At 48.8% G+C, this 24,224-nt stretch overlaps 1 protein-coding gene across 3 annotated transcripts; it reads right to left on the minus strand.

The window, feature by feature from the left end:
* Window positions 1–178: 178 nt before the first annotated feature.
* On the minus strand, window positions 179–24,183 carry COQ5 (coenzyme Q5, methyltransferase). Of its 3 annotated transcripts, none has more exons than XM_068135534.2 (7): window positions 23,861–24,183; window positions 13,808–13,957; window positions 12,753–12,974; window positions 10,482–10,588; window positions 10,001–10,089; window positions 9,652–9,763; window positions 179–563 (listed from the first exon to the last, which is right to left on the minus strand). In XM_068135534.2, the coding sequence occupies exons 1-7, from the start codon at window positions 23,982–23,984 to the stop codon at window positions 462–464; spliced, it is 906 nt and encodes a 301-aa protein (XP_067991635.1). In that variant the 5' UTR covers window positions 23,985–24,183; the 3' UTR covers window positions 179–461. The 3 variants fall into 3 exon arrangements, with proteins under 3 accessions (XP_067991635.1, XP_067991636.1, XP_078624149.1); XM_068135535.2 differs by lacking the exon at window positions 23,861–24,183 and adding an exon at window positions 23,194–23,416; XM_078768023.1 differs by lacking the exon at window positions 23,861–24,183 and adding an exon at window positions 15,714–16,846.
* Between the last annotated feature and the right edge of the window lie 41 nt (window positions 24,184–24,224).

Raw genomic sequence — 24,224 nt, forward strand, 5'->3', positions numbered from 1 at the left:
TATCAAAGAAAAAATACCGTTGAAAAACAGAAGAGTTGGCTCACACAAAGTTGACTGCACGGGGTAAGTAAGTATTCTATGAATACCCTGTAGTTTTAATATAAAATCCGGCATCAGGTTTAAGGTCCTGAGACAAGGACAGCGAAGCTGCCATATGCATATCACTTCAGTCGGAAGATCATTGTGCGAGTGGTGTGTTTAATTTACAAAAGGGAGCATGGCAAGGGTACAAAAGAGTTTAGGCTCATGGAAGAGCAAGGAGATTCTCACAGTTCATCGATAGGAAAAATCATAACAATTGGTAATCTTTATTCAACACAAGCCCACTCATAATTAAATAATTAACACATTCGTACATTAAACTGCAGAAAGGAGCGCAGTCGAAGTGGTGAGCATCAGCATAAATGGATCAACAGACGTATGGTGTTGGGTTCAGCAAAATAACCCGGCGAGATCAAAGTTCAAATTTTAAATCCCGAATGAATAGCAACGATGCCCATGCTGAGGTTGGTGTAGGAAATGCTCCTGAAGCCAGCGTTCTCCAACATGGATTTAAACTCCTCCTGTTAAAAACACAAACAAAAACAGCAAATGCTGCAAACATTTCATACAATAACAAACTTAGTGACTACAGTCACGTGAAAAGGTAAGTACACCCCATGTAAAGTTTTGACTTTTTCAACATATTTCAACATACAGCTATTTGATCTTCATTTCAACAATACTGATAGATAAAGGTGATATAATATAACAAATATCATGAAACATTTGCATTTTGTAGTCCATTGTATAATTTAAATAAACATAAATGCAAATTTCGCATGTGAAAAAGTAAGTACACCCCTACATTTATCAATACTTCAAATACCTAAAATTAGAATCAGGTGCACCAGCTCAGGTGCAAATGATTAGAACATCGTTAGAGAGGATCTTGGAGGAACCTGTCTTATTTAAACCTCAGACATTTAGTTTGGTTTGCTCTTTGTTGTTGAAGTGTGCGGCGTCACCAGGCCTAGATCAAAAGAGCTCTCTGATGCCTTCAGAAAGAAGGTTATGGATGCCTACGAGTCTGGGAAGGGATTTAAAAAGATCTCCAAACAATTTGAAATCAATCATTCGACTGTCTGGAAGATCATCTACAAGTGGAGAAGATTCCAAACTGCCAACTTGTTCAGGCCAGGCCACCCCAGCAAGTTCAGCCTGAGAGCAGACCGCAAGATGCTGAAAGAAGTCTCGAAGAACCCCAGAATGTCATCACGGGACCTACAGGTAGCTCTTGCCACTGTTGATGTCAAAGTGCACGAGTCTACCATTAGAAAGAGGATGCACAAATTTGATCTGCATGGGAGGTGTGCCAGGAGGAAACCTTTGCTGTCCAGAAAGAAAATCAGGGCAAGACTAAAGTTTGCCAATGAACACCTAGGCAAAGACCAGCACTTCTGGAGCAATGTGCTCTGGACAGATGAGTCAAAGGTAGAGCTATTTGGCCACAGTACCAGAAGACATGTTTGGCGAAAACCAAAGACAGCGTTTGACCACAAGAACCTGATACCAACTATAAAGCATGGTGGTGGAAATATTATGGTCTGGGGCAGCTTTGCTGCATCAGGGCCTCGGCAGCTCACCAGCATAGAATCCACTATGAATTCTTCATTGTACCAGAGGGTGCTTGAGGATAATGTGAGGCCAGCTGTCGGAAAGTTGAAGCTCAACCGAAGGTGGACCTTGCAACATGACAATGACCCTAAACATACCAATAAATCCACCAAGGAATGGCTGAAAAGAAAGAAATGGAGGGTTCTGGAATGGCCAAGTCAAAGCCCGGATCTAAATCCCCTTGAGATGTTGTGGGGGGATTTGAAACGAGCTGTGCATGCAAGAAACCTCTCAAACATCGCACAGCTGAAAGAATTCTGCATGGAGGAGTGGGCAAAAATTTCTCCCAGTCGTTGTCAGAGACTGGTAGACAGTTATAAGAAACGCCTACTTGAGGTTGTTTCTACAAAAAGGGGCAATACCACCTATTAGAGCCAAGGGTGTACTTACTTTTTCCACATGCGAAATTTGCATTTATGTTTATTTAAATTATACAATGGACTACAAAATGTAAATGTTTCATGATATTTGTTATATTATATCACCTTTATAGATCTATCAATATTGTTGAAATGAAGATCAAATAGCTGTATGTTGAAATATGTTGAAAAAGTCAAAACTTTACATGGGGTGTACTTACTTTTTCATGTGACTGTATATCATTTGCAGTATACAACCTGTGATATTATACAATAGTGTAATGGTCCAACCAGGAGAAGGATTTTGTAATGACGACCCTTTGCATTCGACAAGATAACAATCGGAATGAACTTGGGCCCCCATTTTTGTACGAGATACATGAGGGGTGATCAGTTTGTTTATGGCCACACAAGGAAAACACTATACAGTCGAGTACAATCACTTTCATTTCACTATTTCCAAACATAATCTTTCCTTGCAATTCCATCAGTCCTCTAACTTGGTTATGACCATTCCGTGGAAGTCCTTGTCGCACCCCTCTACGAGGTCCTCTACAGCTGCCATTACAGCATTACCGTTACCTCTGCCTCTGAAGGTGGAGGGAGGTTATGTTGTCATCCCTGTCTGTTTGTCTGTGAGCAGGATATCTCAAAAAGTTGTGGACAGATTCAGACGAAACTTGATGGACAGGTTGGGTGTTGGACATATTAACTCGATTTTGGTGAAGATCCAGATCCAGACACTACAATTTTAAAGTGATTCTTAACCATTGAGAGATAAGAACAAAAGTGATATAAAACACGATATCTCAAAACATTGTGGACGAGTTACGACGAAACAAGGTGGATGAGTTCGGTTGGAGACAAGAACAAGCCCATTTGATTTTGTTTCAGGTACGGATCCAGATCCGGCCTGTCAGTGGGATACAACGATCAAACTGTTGTCTGGCAGATGTATGCACTCCACCAAATGCAGTTATAGTTATCGTATTTGTTTCACTGCAGAGCTTCTTTTAGATGAGGGAACAATACAAGGATGTGGTTAGACCTGGCAGAGGTTCACACCCACAGTTAGCAGCAGTAGCCACCAAACGTTGGGCTGTGTATGGAGAGGCTTTGTCGTGGAGAAGCAGCATGCCCAGGGTCAGTGGCCTTCACCTACTTTGCTTAATTGCATCACGTAACCAGCGCAGTTCATCAAAATAATACTTAACTTGCTAATAGTATTTCCCTTTTCGACGAAGTCTACCATCATCACACCATAAAAATCCCAAAACACAATCGCCATGACCTTTCCAGCTGACGATGTCCTGTTGAGCATTCAAGCGGTTGGGAGCCCTGTGTGTTTCCAATGCATGCTCTGTTGCTTGGTCTCAGGATCAAACTGGTGAACCCATGTCTCGTTCTGTGTGACAATCTAAAATATGAAGTCGGCTGGATCAGCATGAAAACGGTCGAATAGCCCACAGGAAATGACCATACCAGCCCTTTTCTGGTCCATTGTCAGCATTCGGGCAACCCATCATCCCCCACCTTTGCTATACCCAATTTGCCTGTGAGGGTTGATTAAACCGAGACAAAACTGACACCCAATGTCAGAGCTACGTGCCTGATGGGTGCTCGTCTGTCTTTCATTACTACTTCATGCAGCTGGCCCACTATTTCTGGTGTTGCCACCTCAACTGGACGACCTGATCTGTGTTCATCTTCAGTGCTTGTTCTGCCATGCTTTTTAAACTCAGCTACCCAGTTCTTAACACTACCATAAAAAAAAAACACCTTTAGAGTCCATTTCCCCGCGAAGCGGGGGTTGGCCTTTTTCTGGCACCCTGGTTGTTGTTGTTTGTTGTTGTTGGTCCCCTTTTTGAAGCAATGTTTTACGGCCGGATGCCCTTCCTGCCGCCAACCCTGTGTCGCCTTTTACGACAAACAGGGGATTACCAGTGAACTGGTACTCAATTAGCCGACCTCGGAAGGATGACAGGCTGAGTCAACCCCCCTGGTGTTAATTCAGCGATCGACCGGGATTCGAACCCAGGATCCTAGGATCCTAAGCTGGCACCCTAGCCGCTAAGCCAACACCAGGCCTAGGATCTTAACACTACCATATCCATATGTATTTGCTTGGGAAGCAAGCCTTTTTGTGTAGGCACTTTATCACAGCTCAAATCTCCAATGTCTCCATTTTGACTGAATTTAGGGGGTTCCCTACTGAGTCCACACTCTGGAAAATCTACAAGTAGAACAAGAAAGAGCAGAGATTGCAGACACTCGCCAGGATGTGTTTTCAGTGGTTTTTAAGGCTTTTGTGTTAAAAACAAATATGACGACCGATGAAGTCATCATTTGTTTTCTCCACCAATTTATGCCCACATGGCGCTCAAGAAATTTCATCTTGATCAGATGAAGTTTTGTGCCTGCCAAATTATGACGTCATAATGGAGGCCTATGATGTCATCATTAACATATTTTATTCCCCATGGAGAGTTCTTTACAATGAGCCATGTCTCAATTTTTTCTATGCAGCACTATCAGAGATATGGAGGTGCAAAGTTTTTCGGTTTTTCCAAGATGGCGGCCGAACCACGTGACCTATGACATCATAATTTTTTCCCCTCCGCCAATTTATCCCTAGATGACGCTCAAGAAATTTCATCTTGATCGGATAAAGTATTGTGCTTGTCGAATTATGACATCATTCACAGATGTTATTACCCATGGAGTTCTTTACAATGAGCCATGACTCAATTTTTTCTATGCAGTGCTTTCGGTGATATAGAGGTGCAAAGTTTTTCCAAGATGGCGCCCATACCACGTGACCTATGACGTCATAATTATTATTTAAAAAATTATACAGGTGGAGTTGCACCTATGGTGGAAATTTCCTGTCAATCGGACCAACGGTTGCAGAGAAAATCATATTTATTCTGTGCGGACAGACAAACAAACAGACAAACAAACAAAGACAGACAAACAAACGGACCCAAATACAATACCCTCTCCTCCTGCGAGGGTAAATATGTAATTAGCAAGAATACATCTTCATACTCTACAACTTTCATCATCCCACTACGACTACAAGTAGGTTGGGCCACAAACAAATTGATCACCCCTCGTGAAAGTCACATGCTCGTATTCAACAAGTACCAATTATGATGAGAAAACAAATTTACAAAAACAGGAGGATACTAGCATCCACTGAATCTTTTCAGAAAGACACGGCGTATTGAACATCGAGAAGCGGCTGGAGATCAGACAGATGTGTCGATTGCCCTTTACAGAATGGCACACTTCAAAACCAAAAGCGGTTTATCAACAACATTCCAATTACCCTTTGGCGAATCTGATGCCGATTGTATATTCCCATTGTGCTGCACTTTCAAAAGGATATGCACGTAAATAAATGCACTAAATACGTAATGTGTAATATGGATCACATGATGTCATACTATGTGTTACTGCAATAAGGCTGATCATTACAATTTAGAATTTTACATTCCGTGATTTAAGTTTACTTAATGTATAAACAAGTCGCTTCTGGTGACTGTTTTGTGCATTTTCATGTTCTATTGACGAGGTGGAAAGCCAAAAAAGAGTTTAGTTCCTCAATGATGCAACAATGTATGTTTTGATCAACTTTAGCTTGGAAAAGCTTCGCTCACCATTGGCTAAAGAAACAGGGAGGGTGAAGAGGATGCGGAGAGCAATAAATGTGTTGGGGGACATTATGTGAGGTTATTTTTGCAAACAAAGTTCAAAACATCTTGCGTCGTGCCAACTTTGGAACTCGTCTTGCAATGTCTCGCAATTCACTCGACGTCCTCAACGAACTCTTACACCGAACGTGCTGACTGCCGAGCTCTCTCTCCGCTAGATAACTCCACCCCTTTGCGATTTTAACCTTACAATCGTGCGCCATTGGTTCTCCCCTGGACTGCGTAAGCCCGTGACACACCCACCGCTACCTGCAGTTTTCAGGTGACGTTCATGGTTCTTACGACAATGCAGGGGCTGATAAGATGGCCTAGAGCGCTAGACCTAGACGTATGCACACACTCGCCTCTAAGCTGTCTAGCCTGGGCTTGAATCCCAACCCAGGTATAAACTGTCATCCCTGTGTTTCACAGGCACGATCCTTCAGATAGACGTTAAACGAGCGTCCCAGTGAGTAGGCGAGCTATCGCTGGCAACAACAACAACAACATGCATTTTAAGGCCATTTTCCCTGCCAGAGCGGGGGTTAGCCTTGCGGTCCCCATGACAATCTTCTCCATTTTGCCCTATTTTCTGCATCTCTCCTTGTTAACCCCCTTGCCCACATTTCTTCTTCGATCACCTTTAGCCAAGTCTTTCTCGGTCTTCCCCGTCCTCTACTTCCTTCTACATTCATTTCCATCACTCTTCTAAACCAGTCACTTTCATCCTTCCTCAACACATGACCAAACCATCTCAAACTGTTTCTCTTCACAGCATCAATCACAGGCTCTATTCCCATCATCTTTCGCAATTCATCATTTGTCTTCCTATCTCTCAACGATACTCCACACATCCACCGAACCATTCGCATTTCCACCCTTTGTTGCTGCTCTACGTTCATTACCCATGTGTCGCTCCCATAAATCATAACACTTCTCATACATGCCGCATACACCTTTCCCTTCAACTTCGACAACACTCCCCTCCTCATCAGCACGCCACTCAGTTCCCGAAACTTCTTCGACACACATTTCACTCTAGCAACCGTTGCCGAATCTGATCCACCTTCTCCATTCAGCATGTCTCCTAGGTAACAAAATGTTTTCACACCTTCCAGCTTCACGCCGTCTCCAAGATCCAACTCAACATTTCCTCCATCTGCAGCTCCCTCTGTGCACACCTTACACTTGAATGTAGCTGCCACACTGGTTAATGACCCTCTCAAACCACTACATTTTTGATGAACCCACTCAGCGCACATTGTACATTGGATGGAATTCACTCCGACACCCTTCCTGCAAACAGCACACGGCCACTTCCCAGTTCTTTCCACCTCACCACATGCTTTACCACTTGCCATCACCTTCGTTTTTCCGATATTCACCTTCAGACCTTTTGTCTCCATACATTCCTTCTACTTGTTCATCTTCTCCTTCAGTCCATCCATACTTTCTGCAATTAACACCAGATCATCTGCACACAACTCCCACGGAAAACCCTCCTTTACGTTCCGAGCCAGCACCTCCATCACAGCTACAAATAGTAGTGGACTTAGTACCGATCCCTGATGCACTCCCACCTTCACCTCAAACTCACCACTGTTCCCGTCCTTCGTCCTTACAGATGTGCGCGCTCTTTTGTACATTGCCATCACCACTCTGATCAACCATTCCTCCACTCCTAACTTCCTCATTGCCCATGTCACTACTTCACGTGGAACACTATCGAATGCTTTCTCCAGATCAACAAACCCAAGAAATAACTTCTTCCTCTTCTCCATGTACTTCTCCTGCAACTGCCTCACAATAAAAAGTGCGTCTGTCGTTCCTCTTCCTGGCATAAATCCAAACTGCATTTCGTCAATCTTCACTTTCTTCCTTATCCTCCTCTCCAATACCCTTATACAATACCTTCTTTCCATGCTCCAATAACTTTATCGCTCGATACGAGCCACAGTCCAGAGGGTCACCTTTCCCCTTGTTTCGAGGGACGATGGTACTCAGTTCCCAATCCATTGGAATGCGGCCTTCTTTCACCACCAGATTGCAGATCTCTATCATTCTCTTCACACCCCAATTTCCCGCTGCCTTCAACATATGTTAGCTCTTTCACGAGCCTCGATCTTGTTTCCCAAAAAAATATATATATATATATATTATCTCCCACAACTCCCGTCGGCCCTCCCGCTTTTCTACTCTTCATTGCTTTTATCGCTTCCTCAACTTCCTTCTCGGTTATCTTCTCTGCCTGTCCTAAAACTGAGTTACTCTCGATGTTGCCATCCCATTCATTCTCAGGATTCAACAGTATTTCCATATATCTCTTCCATCTTCCTTTAATTCCATCTGGGTCCACAATGATTTTTCCCACTTCATCCTTCAAGCAACTCACCCCCATCACATCACACCTCTGTTTCGCTATCTGCTTTGCAATCCTGAACCAACGGCTCCCAACAGACTATCTTTCATTGACATCCAACCACTTTCAAGCTCAACCACATCATCCTCTGCCATACTCAGCCTCTCTTTTAATGCCTCACTCACTGTCACCTCTTTCAACCTCCACACCTTCATTCTCGGTTGGTACTTCACCCGCCGAGCTCTCCTCACACCTTTCACCCTTATGTCGCAGACAACCAAGTGGTGCTGTGAAACAGCCTCCTCCCCCGGGATCACCTTTGTGTCCCGGGGGTGCCCCCTATCTCGCCTACGCACCAGAAGGTAGTCAGCGGTTGTCGTCGACACACCTGACGTGTCTGTAACAAGCTTATTATCCTCTTTCTGGAACTGAGTATTACAAATCAACAAATCAGCTCCATCAGCAAACTCCAAAATCCTTTCACCTTCTCCATTTCTCACACCATATCCATAACCCCCATGAACATCCCTCAAAACCGTCCATACTCCTTCCCACATGTCCATTTAGGTCTCCTCCTACCACAACAACTTCCTTATCTTTCACGTTTTCCATCAGCTTCTCTATTGCACACCAGAACTTGTCCTTCTCTTCATCGCTCCGACCAACCTGCGGAGCATATCCCGAGATGACGTTCACCAAGAGCTTTCCAATCATCATTTTCACCATCATAAACCTTTCACTCACTCTCATCACACTCACCACACTGTCTACAAACTCCTCAGAAAACAGGACACCAACACCATTCACGCCTTCTGGAAGCACCAACACCATTCACGCCTTCTGGATGCGGAGAGCAATAAATGTGTTGCGGGACATTATGTGAGGTTATTTTTGCAAACAAAGTTCAAAACATCTTGCGTCGTGCCAGCTTTGGAACTCGTCTTGCAATGTCTCGCAATTCACTCGACGTCCTCAACGAAGTCTTACACCGAACGTGCTGACTGCCGAGCTCCCTCTCCGCTAGATAACTCCACCCCTTTGCGATTTTAACCTTACAATCGTGCGCCATTGGTTCTCCCCTGGACTGCGTAAGCCCATGACACACCCACCGCTACCTGCAGTTTTCAGGTGGCGTTCATGGTTCTTACTACAATGCAGGGGCTGGTAAGACGACCTAGAGCGCGAGACCTAGACGTATGCACACACTCGCCTCTAAGCTGTCTAACCTGGGCTCGAATCCCAACCCAGGTATAAACCGTCATCCCGGTGTTTCACAGGCACAGTGATTCATCAATGTGTGCCGTCCTTCGGATAGATGTTAAACGAGCGTTCCAGTGAGTAGGTGAGCTATCGCTGGCACCATGGCCAAATTCCTGTTCTAACTAGCAGAAGAGGGCACTGCATCAGCAGCACAGCCATGCCCTCAGCCAATTTGCCACCCCCGAGTTTTGCCGCTCGATGTGACTGCCTAGTTTGCCTTATGGTTGCGCTGGCCTTGACTGTATGCATCGTGTACGTTGTGGTCTCGAAATAATTTGGCCAAGGTGACCATCATGACCCTCCATGGGATAATTAAACTTACTTGATCTGGGAACAGCCGGATGCTTTCAACCAGGTACTGGTAAGACTTCCAGTCTTTTGCTATCACTTCCCCAAGAACCGGGATAATCTGGAATGAGTAAACATCGTACAATCTGCAAGATGGAAATAGATAAATAAATCAAGTTCAGCTTCAAGTGATCAAATTGCCTCAGTCACGTAAGGATAAATTCTCAATGCGTCTAAATTGATCGTTTCACACATTCATGCAATAATATCCAGAGAAAAACCTCTTGTGGACATCTATGGACAAGCATCACAATTCATTTATCGATCTTGTGGACACAAATCATGTTCACACTGATTAAAAATCCAGCATTACATCTTGTTACCTTTCTACAACTGGATTTCTCACGTGGCTGAACTCCAGACACATAAACCTTCCGCCTGGACGCAGTACTCTGTATGCTTCGTCCAAAGCCTTGGAAATGCAACAATCAATAGAAATGGCATCCAAATGCAAAGAAAAACAATTCCACCAAGACACATGAGCGTCCATTTGCATATAACACACTGCGATGAAACGTCTTGCCCATGAAGCACCAATCCATAGAACCCCACACTACATAATGCCAATTTTCTCGACAATTCCCATACATTCCCTGATCCTCTCCCTACTTTTTTAAAAAAAATTTTGGGGTATATATAGATTACCTCTAAGATTGGCTCCTCTCTGAGGGTATTTAAAAAGTACAATGTCGAGATGAAGCATATTATGATAATGCACGTTTACACCTTACCCCAAACACAAAATATTTAATTTACCGATGGGAAGAAGTTGAATTCTCACAACAAGGAAATTCATTTTCTCACCCTTGGGATGTCCGTGACATTTCTAATGCCAAATGCTATCGAGTAGACGTCAAATTTATTGTCGGCCACGGGCAGCTCCTCAGCATTACCAAGGATCCACGAGAGACCTGCCATGGAGAAAGCTTCATGTTGTACAAAAAAAAACCCATCGATTTTCACCTCAAATCCCTCTCACCCATTCAATTCCGCAAATTCCCAAAATTGAAACAATAATTATATAAATGGAGGTTCTGTGTAGGCCACAGAAGGTTACACAAAGACAGGACAAAAATATTTAGGCTGATGGTAACCAAACCCAAGGTCTTTAATCGATCGGTGTCTGGGTGTAGTCGTGTCTGGGCAGCAGACGGGTATAGTCCAAGCTTGCGTTTATTACACTCGCCAGAGAGTATATTGCATTTGTGTTTGTCTGTCTCTCGGTAGATAATGTGCTAACATAAGGACACAAACGTCACCTGGTGGTAGCCACTAGCCAGTATCACAGTGCAGAGATACATCGATTTACATCTAGGATGCGTTCTTGATAAATGTGACTTAAATGAAATAAATTTTTCCCATAAAAATACAGTAATGGAATAAGACAGGGTGGGGTGGGGGAGGGACATCGTAATTTTAACCTACGATATTACCTTTTTGGCTCAAACAGAGATAATTTAAACACGCATTCTAACACATAGTTTGACAGTAAAAAAAAAAAGAAAATGAAATAATTTTATTAAAATACAGTGTGGCCACAATGTCTTGTCACTCCTTGTAAAAATTGTGACATTGCCTTTTATCACATTAGCTGAAAACACTGAAGGGTTCTACAAGTTATACCACGTGACTTTCATTTGCAGTACTCGTTTACTTTATTACACTTTTTTTTTTACAGCACATGACAAGCCTTAAGTGTCCATTGGATCCGTTTGTGCTTCATCATCATAATTACAGAGAATAATTAAGCGCCATGTTCTGTTGGGCATTTTGTGTGTTGTTGGTGTTGGGCTAGCGGCTAGGGTGCCAGCTTAGGATCCTGGGTTCAAATCCCGGTCGATCACTGAATTAACGCCAGGGGGGTTGACTCAGCCTGTCATCCTTCCGAGGTCGGCTAATTGAGTACCAGTTCACTGGTAATTCCCCGCTTGTCGTAAAAGGCGACAAAAAGGGTTGGCGGCAGGAAGGGCATCCGGCCGTAAAACATTGCTTCAAAAAGGGGACCGAAAAACAACAACAACCACGGTCCCCGAAAAAGGCCAACCCCTGCTTGCGGGGAAAAATGGCCTCTAAAGGTGTTTTTTTTTTCTTTTTCTGTTGGGCATGTTCCAGACATTTGTGGAGCGATACGATTAAAGCAAGTCTCACTGGTTCTTTAAGGTCATCAGTGGTTTCTGGAGTGGGGTGGGAGAGTGGAGTGGGAGAGTGGAGAGGAGAGGAAAGGAGAGTGAAAGAGGAAGGGGAGAGGAGGGGAGTGGAAGGAGGGGGCAAGAGCTGTGGCAGCGAGGGGAGAAGGGAGGGAGAAAGAGAGAGAGGGGTAGGGGAGAGAGAGAGAGGGGTGGGATTAGTGAGAGAGGTGGATGTGGGGGGAGGAAAAAAAAGAAAGAAGAAAAGAAAGGCAAGGGGAGGAAAGGGGGTTTGCAAGAAAAATGATAGGTTATGCTTAATGACCGTGCGTGCACGCGCGCACACACACACACACAGTCACACACACACACACACACACACACACACACACACACACACACACACACACACACACCGGCCTGTTCAAAGTTCCGTTGCGGTAACACAAATGCACGCACGCACACTTTGAGACTTTGAGAGCTGGGAAGGCTCTGTTCCACCTTCTGAAACCCGCAAATGCAGATAACAACTAACGAGAGAGCAACCGATGACTGGCTCATCTCTGCGCTCCCTCCTCCCCTCCCAGCTCTGCTCTGCCACCTATACACAAAGCTCGTGAACATTTCCGAAAGCCCCTCCCTCTAGAAACTACTTGTAAGTATGAGGCAGAGCAAGAAAATGCCTGATACAGCTCGAGATCTTTCCACATCCAGAAGCAACTAGAACTTATTTGAATACTTGTCGTATTTACACAAACTGTAACATCAAACTATTAACACCCACCACCCTTTTGCCATCAACAACTCATCACCTCAAAAGCAGCAAGTCGCACGTGTATAATAAAGTTAGTTCCATATTGAATAATAAGTATGCAAGTCTTAAAAAAGCACCAAATTTATACACCGCTTAACATTCACTTGTAAAGAATTAGTGACACCACCGACCGACCATTTGTGCTGGTTCTCTCTCTTGCACGAGCCTGTCCAACGTGCAGCATTTCCTTGTTGATGTCACAGACGGCAACCATGGAACTCTTATCAACGCTCTGCTCTACCTCCTGTTGCTCATACATCTGTGATATCTCTTCCCATGATGGATCCTGCTCCTCCTGTTGAAGTGCTCTGTGAGGCTTCGATGAAACGTAATCCAAGAACCGGAATGCAATATCACCTGCAAAGCAAAAGGTTTTGTTTGGCGATCTGAGCTTAAAGTAATTTGGACGATATTCTCACTTTTTATTCATATTATAAGCAAAACTCCATGCGAACCTTTATTATAGATACAGTTCATTAGAAGCCATTTCATTAAACAATTACCCTAAGGATACAGCTTCTTTAATCACCTGCTCATTGAAGAAGGATTTGGAGGGGGAAGAGGAAAGGGGGGGGGGGGGAAGAGGCAAGTTGGCAGGGGAAGATATGGAGAGGAGGAAGAGGTTGGGTGATTTAGAAGAGGGGGAGTGATAAAGGCAGGTAATGGAAAGATTTGGAGAAAGAAAAAGAGGAAGGTTGGAGGAGGAAGTGTAGCAGAAAAAGTTGGAGAAGAGGGATTTAAAGGAGGGGAGAGGGGGATTTGGAGGACGGAGGGAGATGATAAGGAGGAGGAAATGGAGATGGCTTTGGAGAAAGAAGAGGAGGAGAAAAGTTGAAGAAGAGGGATTTCAAGGAGGAGAGAGGGAGATTTGGAGGAGGAAGAATCAGAGGATGATGAGGATTTGGAGAAGGAGAAGGGGAGAGCTGTTAAAGTGAAAAAAAAGTGATGATGCAGACGTTGTACTTTTAGATGTTTATAAAGGAGCTTGTCGAGATATGACATGCAAGAAAACAATGCTGGGAGGTATTGGAAAATTGATTTTTTATCCTTGGGTGACGTATGGGCAATGTTCAGATGGGAATGACAAACGGTTCAATTCAAGCCTTCTTAACACAATCATTTATTTATTCGATGCTCTTTTAACATTTACAGCATTATGTTGACTTCCCTTCCCACATCCCATGACCTACCTGTCCCTCCAGCCACATCCAGGAGTCGTATTCCTGGTGTCGGGTTCATCAAGCGCATAAATGAGTCTTTCCACCAGCGGTGGATGCCCAGGCTCATGGCATCGTTCATCGTATCGTAATTTTTAGCCACATTTTGGAATACTCCATAAACTACAAGGGTGAAAAGATACCACATCAAACAAAGTCAAACCTGCATTGGTAAAGAGAATGGCGATCAAGAATAACATACACTTTTGTAATTATTTCAAGTACTTTATATCAGGGGTTCCACAGATTTGAGAAGTTTGTGTGTATGTACAGGTGTAAAGTGAATTTTGTTTTACTGACTATTTGAAATTGTAATTTGCCAAAAATGTTTTGCTCATTCATTTTATTATTTTGTGCTTTATTCCTGTTTTAATGCGAGAATGAATGGTTTTAATGCTGTAAAATGTGAGAAAAGGAGAAGTGCCACAACTACGTCCTCTCACTGCATTTTAATGGCTCTCAACTCTACACCCGTGGCACCTATGCCTTTGATCCAAAGTGTCCCCACTTTGTAAGTGAAATTGTTTTCCTCTCTTACATTTCTAAGCATAATCGATTTCAGTTGGCATTAAAATTGATGTTGCTGTTCAGTAGATATTGTGATGAGGAGATGGTTGAGGAAAATATGTTGATGTCAGAAGATAGTCCAAATACCTATTGTTCCATTTATGGGGGGGGGGGGGGGGGGGGGGGGAGGGGGTAGGCAATGAAATACCTTCGTCCAGGTAGAAGTGTATGGATTACCATGCTAGGATGTCGCGATGACGAAGACGGATGTTGCGATGAAGGATTTCGTGGATGTCGTGATGAATTGTAACGGATGTCGCGATGAAGAAGAAGAACCCCCATGTACCATAAGTAGGGAGTCCGTTAGACCGGATGTCGCGTAAGTGTATAATTGTCATGACGAGGGGTGGGGTTATGTTAATTCGTTATGGATTAAGGGTAATTAATCACCTGGCATGGCTTAGCGGTGTTAGCGGTGCCTGGCGGTGCGGTGCCTGGCGGTTAGCGGTGCCTGGCGAAGCCTGGTGTTGGCTTAGCGGTTAGGGTGCCGGCTTGGGATCCCAGGATACTGGGTTCGAATCCCGGTCGATCGCTGAATTAACGCCAGGGGGGTTGACTCAGCCTGTTATCCTTCCGAGGTCAGCTTGCTGAGTACCAGCTTGCTGGGATGAATGATCATGGTGTGTACCCCGATTTAGAATAGGTACACCGTATCCCTGCGCATCGTAAGAGGCGACCAAGGGTTGGCGTCAGGAAGGGCATCCGACCATAAAAACATTGCTTCAAACAGGGAACCATGATTGTCATGGGGCCCGCAAGCCTAACCCCCACTCTAGAAGGGAAAAATGGCCTTAAAACGATCATTCATTATATTGTTACGGATCTCAGAGACGGCACTCCCCTTAGCAAGGGGGGGTTAATCCCCTTGGCCTGTTAATCTGGCCGTCTCTAGTCCTGGTACTTATAACGCTCCTTTGCGGGGTGAGATTGGTCAGGGTTATTGGTCAAGGTGTTCTCCCGAATACCTTTACCAATCCCTCCGCAAAGCAGGGAGACAAGTACCGCTCGAACCACGGACAAGATGGTATTTGCCGAGCGGTTTAGCAATCCGCGATTTGAGCCGTTAGCAATTGACTAACCCGATTATGCGCGTTGGCCAAATCGTGCCACAGGTACTCAATGGGGAAAAGACTAAAGCGACCGGATGAGAGGAAGGCAAAGACCCAAAAAGGGTAAAGGAAGAACACAGGTTTATTTCTATACTAAAACAGGAAACGAAAGGCAAATATACAAGTAGGAAAAAGCAGATACACAGGGCAACCTTAAAAACAGTCTTAATTATCAACGCCTAGGACAGAACACACAGACTCACACGAAAGGGGAATAGCAGGCAGGAATGACTGGAAGAGGGAGAAGGTCCAGGTGGGACAGCAGGGCTGGAAGGTCCGGGCAGAGGCACAGCATTGAGGTCCGCTCCAGGTCCACGCTCCGGGCTGGAAGTGAACAGCCAGTGGCAGCTTCTGGTCTCGTATCTCACACGTTCGGACAATGCGAATAAAGCGCGGGATTGTCGCCGTCAAACGGACCCACTCTCCTCCTTACAATGCTCCGTATCCTCGTCGGGTACCTCACTCATCTGCCGGATCACGTCTTCTCCTTCAACTCCTCATGAACCTTCTCACTCAACTCCTCATGAACCTTCTCACTCAACTCCTTCACTCCTCTCCTCCAAGCAGTCCCTCGCAGCCGCTTTTATTGTCCGTGTCAGAATCAAGCCGCCGGCTCCGATGACACGCCTACCGGTTTGCTCACTGCGGCGCTGGTTGGTCGGTAAGGGTTTGCTGACTCCACCTCTGCTGACGAGTCGACATGCCACACCTTGTTCTGGTGGCTCCGCCCCCTTCTTCCTCGGCTTGACCGCATGGCATATGGCGGCATGGTGCCAGCAAAACAGCCCAATGCAACGGCGGCGAACGCGGCTGGCAAGCGAAGTATCACAACTTGGAGAGGGAGAGAGCAAAATGGACGGAATGGGGCCTATCTTATTTGATTAATGCAACGCAGATTCAACTATTGGGAACAGATCCTTAACTGAAACACATAATAATGAAATAACTACGGAGAGGTCCTATGGTTCGCTACGTGTTGTACATGGACTAACTAGGGTGCGATCTTTAACAAGCCAATTGATGGGGATATTTACAGGGGATTATTTATAAGGGAAACATTTACTAAAATTTACTAGTGAAGGTTCTAAAAACCGTAACAATATATTCCTGTTTTAATGCGTGTTTATCGATCTCGTATATATTGCTAAATGTTACTAATGCTAAATATTGAGCAGAATTGTATGTTAATGGAGATTCTAGTTTGCAATAGTTTTCAGTTCTTTGCTTGGGAAGTGAAGCTCTGAATGCTCACTGAGCAATCTCTTTATTTCGGCCTCCAAAATTTGCCGGGAAGGCACGACATGCCGACTTTGGCAGCTTTTCCGCGTCTGAATGCAAGATGAGTGGAACGCAGACGTGTTTCAACTTTGACCCAAAGGAATAAATTACATCTACAATTTTGCTCGATCTCAATTTGCCACCTTAGTAATTATTAACAAATAATCTGAACCTGGCAATTATGCCAAAATTGGGGCCATCATGGGGCATCCATGCACACCGTGATGGGTCGGTCATCACTTAAAATTATGCGAGATTATGGCATATTATTCATCCCTTAAAATACAATATCATGAAAACCAAATTTGATCACATTAAATGCTATGTGTTTCTTTCTTCCAGAGCTTTCATCTGATACCAAGATGATAACATTTTATGATGAAATAAATTTTGACCTGAAAACCCTATTTGTAACTAGAACGTCACTCAGTAGATCACATACCTACGCCTGGTGAACAGTTTATGTTTTGTATCCCACTGATAGGCCGGATCTGGATTCGGACCTGAACCAAAATCTAATTGGCTTATTCTCATCACCGAACCAACTCATCCACCAAGTTTATACATAACTTGTCCATAACTTTTTTTAAATATGATGTTGTAGCGGTTACCGCTGGATGTACATAATCGCCTTGCACCGGCCAGAACACGGCCAGACGCGCCTCTCCCGGGCATGCCCGGACTCACTGTTCCCGGGCACGCCCGAACCTCCCGGGCACGCCCGGTCTCGTCTTTCCCGGGCATGCCCGCTCTCGCCTTTCCAGGGCTCGCCCAGAGCGTCCGGGCATGCCCGCTATCGCCTTTCCAGGGCTCGCCCAGAGCGTCCGGGCATGCCCGCTATCGCCTTTCCAGGGCACGCCCAGAGCGTCCGGGCATGCCCGCTATCGCCTTTCCAGGGCTCGCCCAGAGCGTCCGGGCATGCCCGCTATCGCCTTTCCAGTGCTCGCCCAGAGCGCCCGGGCACGCCCAGCCTCGACTTGCCAGGCCGCAGCCAAACACGCCCGGGCAGGTCCAGACTCGCCTTTCCAAGGCTCGCCCTTGATACCCGGGCATGCCCGGTATAGCTTTTGCCGGGCAAACTTCCCGACATAAATGTGTATATATATTGTTGCCCGAAAAACGGGCTTGTCAGAATACCTGAGCTGTTTTGTTTCAATAAAGCAACTCGGACGAATTCCGTCTTTGGTCGCGTCAATTCTTTCGACTCGCGTTGGAGCGCAGTTCCTTCATTGGTGACCTACCGACATGGATACGGCAGTGACGCTTAAACTGCCTACCTTCTGGGAGACTCACGCGGCTGTTTGGTTCGCCCAGGCGGACTCCCAGTTCGCCCTGCGAGGCATCACCGCGGACGACACCCACTTCCACCATGTTGTGGCGGCGCTCGGTTCCGCCACCGCGGCCCGCGCCTTGAGCCTCCTCCAGCACCCGCCGGCTGCTGACAAATACGACGCGCTGAAGACGCTCCTCCTCGGCGCTTTCGCCCTCTCACCGGCAGAACGCGCACGGCGCATGCCTGACCTGCCCGAGCTCGGCGACACGCGCCCGTCCGAGCGCATGGACTATATGCTCTCGTTGCTCGGCGAGCACTCTCCGGCATTCCTGTTCCGGGAGCTGTTCCTCCGTCAGCTGCCTAACCCGGTACGCCTCGCCCTGGCTGGCACGTTGATCACGGATTCCCGCGCCCTCGCCAGGGAAGCCGATAAGATCTCCTCGGCGGGCCAGCACATCGGCGCGGTTACCTGGAGCCCGCCGCCGTCCGAGGCGACGCCCACGACGCCCGAGCGCCCTGCGCGGTTGGAGGCCGAACTGCCGGTGCAACTGGCGGCCGCCACGCCGCACCGCCCGCTTCCGACACGACGGCCGGGGCCTCCACCTGACCGGGCGTGGTGTTATTACCACGCCAGGTTCGGACACAAGGCTCGGACGTGCCGGCCGCCGTGCACTTTCGGCAGGTCGGGAAACGGCCGGGCCGGCGTTCATTCCCAGCCATGAGCGCCGGCCACTCGGGCAACTTGCTGTTTATTCGGGACAAAGCGTCTGGACGGCGTTTCCTGTGCGACACCGGCGCCCAACTGAGCGTCATACCTGCCTCCGAGCAGGACAGGCTGGACGCAGTTTGCGGCCCCTCTTTGGTCGCTGCTAATGGCTCGGCCATACGCACTTTCGGCCCACGCATCGTCACCCTCTGCTTCGGCAGCCAGCGCTTTCAATGGACTTTTGTTACCGCCAGCGTCCCCGTGGCTTTGCTGGGCGCCGACTTCCTCTGCGCGCACGGGCTGCTGGTCGACGTCAAACGACGTCGCCTTGTCCACGCCGAGACCTTCAGCTCCCTGGCGTGCACAATGAGCAGCTCCGCGCCGACCGAACTGGTGTGCGCCCTCCCGGCAACGAACGAGTTCGCTCGCCTGCTCGTGGAATTCTCGGCCCTCACGCGGCCGACGTTTTCGGCCGTCGCGGTGCGGCACGGGATCGAGCACCACATACCCACTACGGGCCCGCCGGTCTACGCCAGGGCCCGCCGCCTCGACCCAGCCAAGCTCGCCGTGGCAAAGGCCGAATTCGACGCGTTGGAGCACCTCGGCATCGTGCGGCGCTCCGATAGCGCGTGGGCCTCGCCACTGCACATCGTGCCAAAGCCGGGGGGTGGATGGCGCCCGTGTGGCGACTACCGCCGTCTCAATGACGCTACCACCCCCGACAGGTACCCGATCCCGCATATTCAGGACTTTTCCGCCCGTTTGGCGGGACGGGTCATCTTTTCGAAAATTGACCTGATACGGGGCTACCACCAGGTACCTGTCCGGGCGGCCGACGTCCCGAAGACGGCCGTCATCACGCCGTTTGGCCTGTTCGAATTTTTGCGGATGCCGTTTGGCCTCAAGAACGCGGCCCAGGCGTTCCAGCGCTTGATGGACGGCGTGCTGCGCGACCTGCCGTTTCTTTTCGTCTATCTGGACGACATCCTCGTCGCCAGCACGTCCCGCGCCGAGCACCTCCTCCACCTCCGAACACTGTTCGGTCGCCTCAGCGAGCACGGCTTAATTGTCAACCCGGTCAAATGCCACTTCGGCGCGACGACCGTTGACTTTTTGGGCCACCGCATCACCAAGACCGGGGCCGTGCCGCTGCCGACCAAGGTCGAGGCCATCACCACGTTCCCGCGTCCCCGTTCCATCAAGGCCCTCCAAGAGTTCCTCGGCATGGTGAATTTTTATCACCGATTCGTGCCCCGCGCTGCTCAGCTCATGCAGCCCCTTTACGAGGCCCTCCGGGGCAAGCCGGCCAAGCATGACATTGTTTGGTCCGCGGCCATGGACGCGGCCTTCGCCAGTGCCAAACGGGCCCTCGCCGACGCAACGCTGCTGGCTCACCCGGTGCTCAACGCGCCCATCGCCCTCACTACGGACGCCTCCAACTACGCGGTGGGCGCCATCCATGAGCAATGGGTGGACGGGGTTTGGCAGCCACTCGCTTTTTTCAGCCGGCAACTCCGGCCGAACGAGTTAAACTACAGCACGTTCGACCGCGAGCTGCTCGGGCTATTCCTGGCCATTCGCCATTTCCGACACCTCCTGGAGGGCCGCCCGTTCACGGCTTTCGTCGACCACAAGCCGTTGGTCTACGCAATGGCTAAGGTCACGGAGCCGTGGTCGGCCCGCCAGCAGCGCCACCTCTCCGCCGTGTCGGAGTTCACCACGGACATCCAGCACGTCGCCGGCAAAGACAACGCCGTGGCCGACTGCCTTTCGCGGGCCAGCGCGAACGCGGTCCACCTCGGCGTGGACTTCACGCTCATGGCGGCCGACCAGACCACCGACGCCTCGGTGCAGGCACTCCGCGTGGCGGACACGGGCCTCCGCCTGGCCGACATCCCCTTCGCGGGCACCGGCCTGCTCTGCGACGTCTCCCAGGGCCAGCCTCGCCCCATCGTGCCCGTTTCCTGGCAGCGCCGCATCTTCGCCTCCATCCACGGCCTTTCTCACCCGGGCCGGAAAGCTTCTCAGAAGCTGGTGTCGGCGCGTTTCGTCTGGCACGGCCTTCGACGAAACATCCGCGACTGGGCCAACGCCTGCACGGCCTGCCAGCGAGCCAAGGTCCACCGCCACACCCAGGCCCCGCTGGCACCTTTCGCCGTGCCTGAACGGCGTTTCGACCACGTCCACGTGGACCTGGTGGGTCCCCTGCCCCCCTCGCGGGGGTTCACCCACCTGCTCACCATGGTGGACAGGACCACCAGGTGGCCGGAGGCCGTGCCCCTCACCTCCACCACCACCGCCGACGTGGCGCAGGCGTTCATCGCCACCTGGGTCGCGCGCTTCGGCACACCAGCGAACATCTCGTCCGACCGCGGCCCACAGTTCACGTCTGAGCTTTGGGGCGCGGTCGCCCGTTCGTTGGGGGTCACGCTGCACCGCACCACGGCCTACCACCCCCAAGCCAATGGGTTGTGCGAGCGGTTTCACCGCTCCATGAAGGCCGCACTCATGGCCGGCCTTCAGGACGACGGTTGGGCCGACCGGCTGCCGTGGGTCCTTTTGGGCCTTCGCACGGCCCCCAAGGAAGACCTCCAGGCGTCCGCCGCCGAGCTCGTCTACGGCCAGCCACTCCGCGTCCCGGGCGAATTCGTGCCTGACGCTACCAGTCCCTGGTCCGCCGCTCGCCAGCGCTCGGACCTCCAGGAGGCCGCCCGACGATTTGCCCCCGTGCCGACGTCCCGCCACGGTGGCCCCCAGTCCTACGTCCCCCCGGCGCTTCGCACAGCGGAGTACGTCTTTGTGCGTCATGGCGCGCACCGGGGGCCACTCCGGCCGCCGTACGACGGGCCCTGCGACGGGGCGACAAGTCTTTCATCGTCGACTTCGGCGGCCGGCCGGGCCGGATTTCTGTGGACCGCCTCAAACCGGCGCACATGGACGTCGACCGACCACCACGGTTGGCCCTTCCTCCGCGGCGAGGCCGCCCCCCGTCCACAGTTCCCCCCGCTCGACCACCCACCACCACGTCAGACCCCTCCCCACGACCCTCCAGGGGTCGCTTCGGCCGGGTCATCCGGACCCCCCTTAAATTGACCCTGCCGGTGCAGGTCGATTCTGGAGGGGCGTGTGTAGCGGTTACCGCTGGATGTACATAATCGCCTTGCACCGGCCAGACGCGCCTCTCCCGGGCATGCCCGGACTCACTGTTCCCGGGCACGCCCGAACCTCCCGGGCACGCCCGGTCTCGTCTTTCCCGGGCATGCCCGCTCTCGCCTTTCCAGGGCTCGCCCAGAGCGTCCGGGCATGCCCGCTATCGCCTTTCCAGGGCTCGCCCAGAGCGTCCGGGCATGCCCGCTATCGCCTTTCCAGGGCACGCCCAGAGCGTCCGGGCATGCCCGCTATCGCCTTTCCAGGGCTCGCCCAGAGCGTCCGGGCATGCCCGCTATCGCCTTTCCAGTGCTCGCCCAGAGCGCCCGGGCACGCCCAGCCTCGACTTGCCAGGCCGCAGCCAAACACGCCCGGGCAGGTCCAGACTCGCCTTTTCAAGGCTCGCCCTTGATACCCGGGCATGCCCGGTATAGCTTTTGCCGGGCAAACTTCCCGACATAAATGTGTATATATATTGTTGCCCGAAAAACGGGCTTGTCAGAATACCTGAGCTGTTTTGTTTCAATAAAGCAACTCGGACGAATTCCGTCTTTGGTCGCGTCAATTCTTTCGACTCGCGTTGGAGCGCAGTTCCTTCAATGTTATATAATCGCTTTTCGCCCGATCTCTCAATGGTGAAGAATCACTTAAAAATTAAATAATTATTGTAGCCGAATCCATATTTATATCTTCACCAAAATCTAATCATTTCGTCCTTGTCACATACGCTACATCTCTGCCAAATTTCGTCCGAATCCGTCCACAACTTTTTTGAGATATCTTGTTAACAAACGGACAGACAAACAAAGACAGACAGACGGGGGGTGAAAACATAACCTCCATCCACCTTTGGTGGCGGAGGTAATAACATTTGTTGATCGTTTAATTTGCTTTGTTAAATTTAAGATATATAGTATTGTTTTCACTACTGATGGAACCAGTGTAAATTGTATTGAAATAATTTCATAAATATTTTTACTGTTGTAAAATGCACGTCGTGTGAATAAAGAGGGTTATAATAATATTAATGATAATAATTAACGCCTGCAATACCGTTTTATTATGTTACAAAAGGAAAATTTAATTCACTTTCTTCGAAAAGCACACAATCATATTTGCGAGTAGTAACATAGCTTCAGCTACAATAAGACACCAAATGGCAGAGCCTTGGCCTGTGGACAACACACACAGGACACACAACACACACAAGAACGCGGCTCAGGCGTTCCAGCGCTTGATGGACGGCGTGCTGCGTGACCTGCCGTTCCTCTTCGTTTACCTGGACGACATCCTCGTCGCCAGCACGTCCCGGGCCGAGCACCTCCTCCACCTCCGAACACTGTTCGGGCGCCTCAGCGAGCACGGCCTCATCGTCAACCCGGCCAAATGCCACTTCGGCACGACGGCCGTTGATTTTTTGGGCCACCACATCACCAAGAATGGGGCCGTGCCGCTGCCAACCAAGGTCGAGGCCATCACCACGTTTCCGCGTCCCCGCTCTTGGCATTGGATCCCAGACACGTCAATTTGTCTGGGATAGTCTATCAGTCATCTTGTGTTGTTTTACATTTGCTTATACAACCTCATTCACAATCAAGGTATGTTTTTGCAGCTCTCATTGTTCCAGTAAGTACACAGAGGCTATTTGTATTGTACAGAGTATAGCGGGAATGCGGTATAGTTCGCAGCGGTGTCATTCAACCACAAATACCTGCATGACCTACGTCAACTAGCACGTACCTTAATGGAACTAAACTTCATGCATTGATAGTTTGTGATAGTATTAATAATCGTTTTCGGTAATATTGATACATTAGTATCATAACCCACAAAATTAGAACTAAAATTATGTTTGAACATTTCCAAAGAAAAATGACGCGATACCAATGGCCGCCCTGCACGCACGCATGTACGCACATCGCCTCCCATTTAATACCTTCACCTACCTTTCTTCGTTTTCTCCGTTTCTGTCACGACCTCGTAACCGAAGTTCGATTTTCTCGCTTCTACGCAAAGAGAGCGCCGAGCGAGCGCGGCGTAACCACCGCGTGCCGTCTGCAGCAAAGACATGATGTACGTGTTTACTATCAAGTTATTATTGCGGTTACACACTGTGGAGACGGAGCCGCCATCATTTAAACACACATACACTATAGTATAGTCTATACTCTATACAGTATATAGTCACGCCCAGTAATAAAACGAAAAAAAAACATTCCATCATTCATTCATATTCGTTCTCCCGTCACTGAATTTTCTTACTCATTCTACACATGGTAACTATTGATGGGACGAGTTATTTTCCTCACT

This window comes from Myxine glutinosa, chromosome 14, assembly GCF_964187855.1.
Source record: "Myxine glutinosa chromosome 14, kmMyxGlut1.1, whole genome shotgun sequence".
Taxonomy (NCBI): domain Eukaryota; kingdom Metazoa; phylum Chordata; class Myxini; order Myxiniformes; family Myxinidae; genus Myxine; species Myxine glutinosa.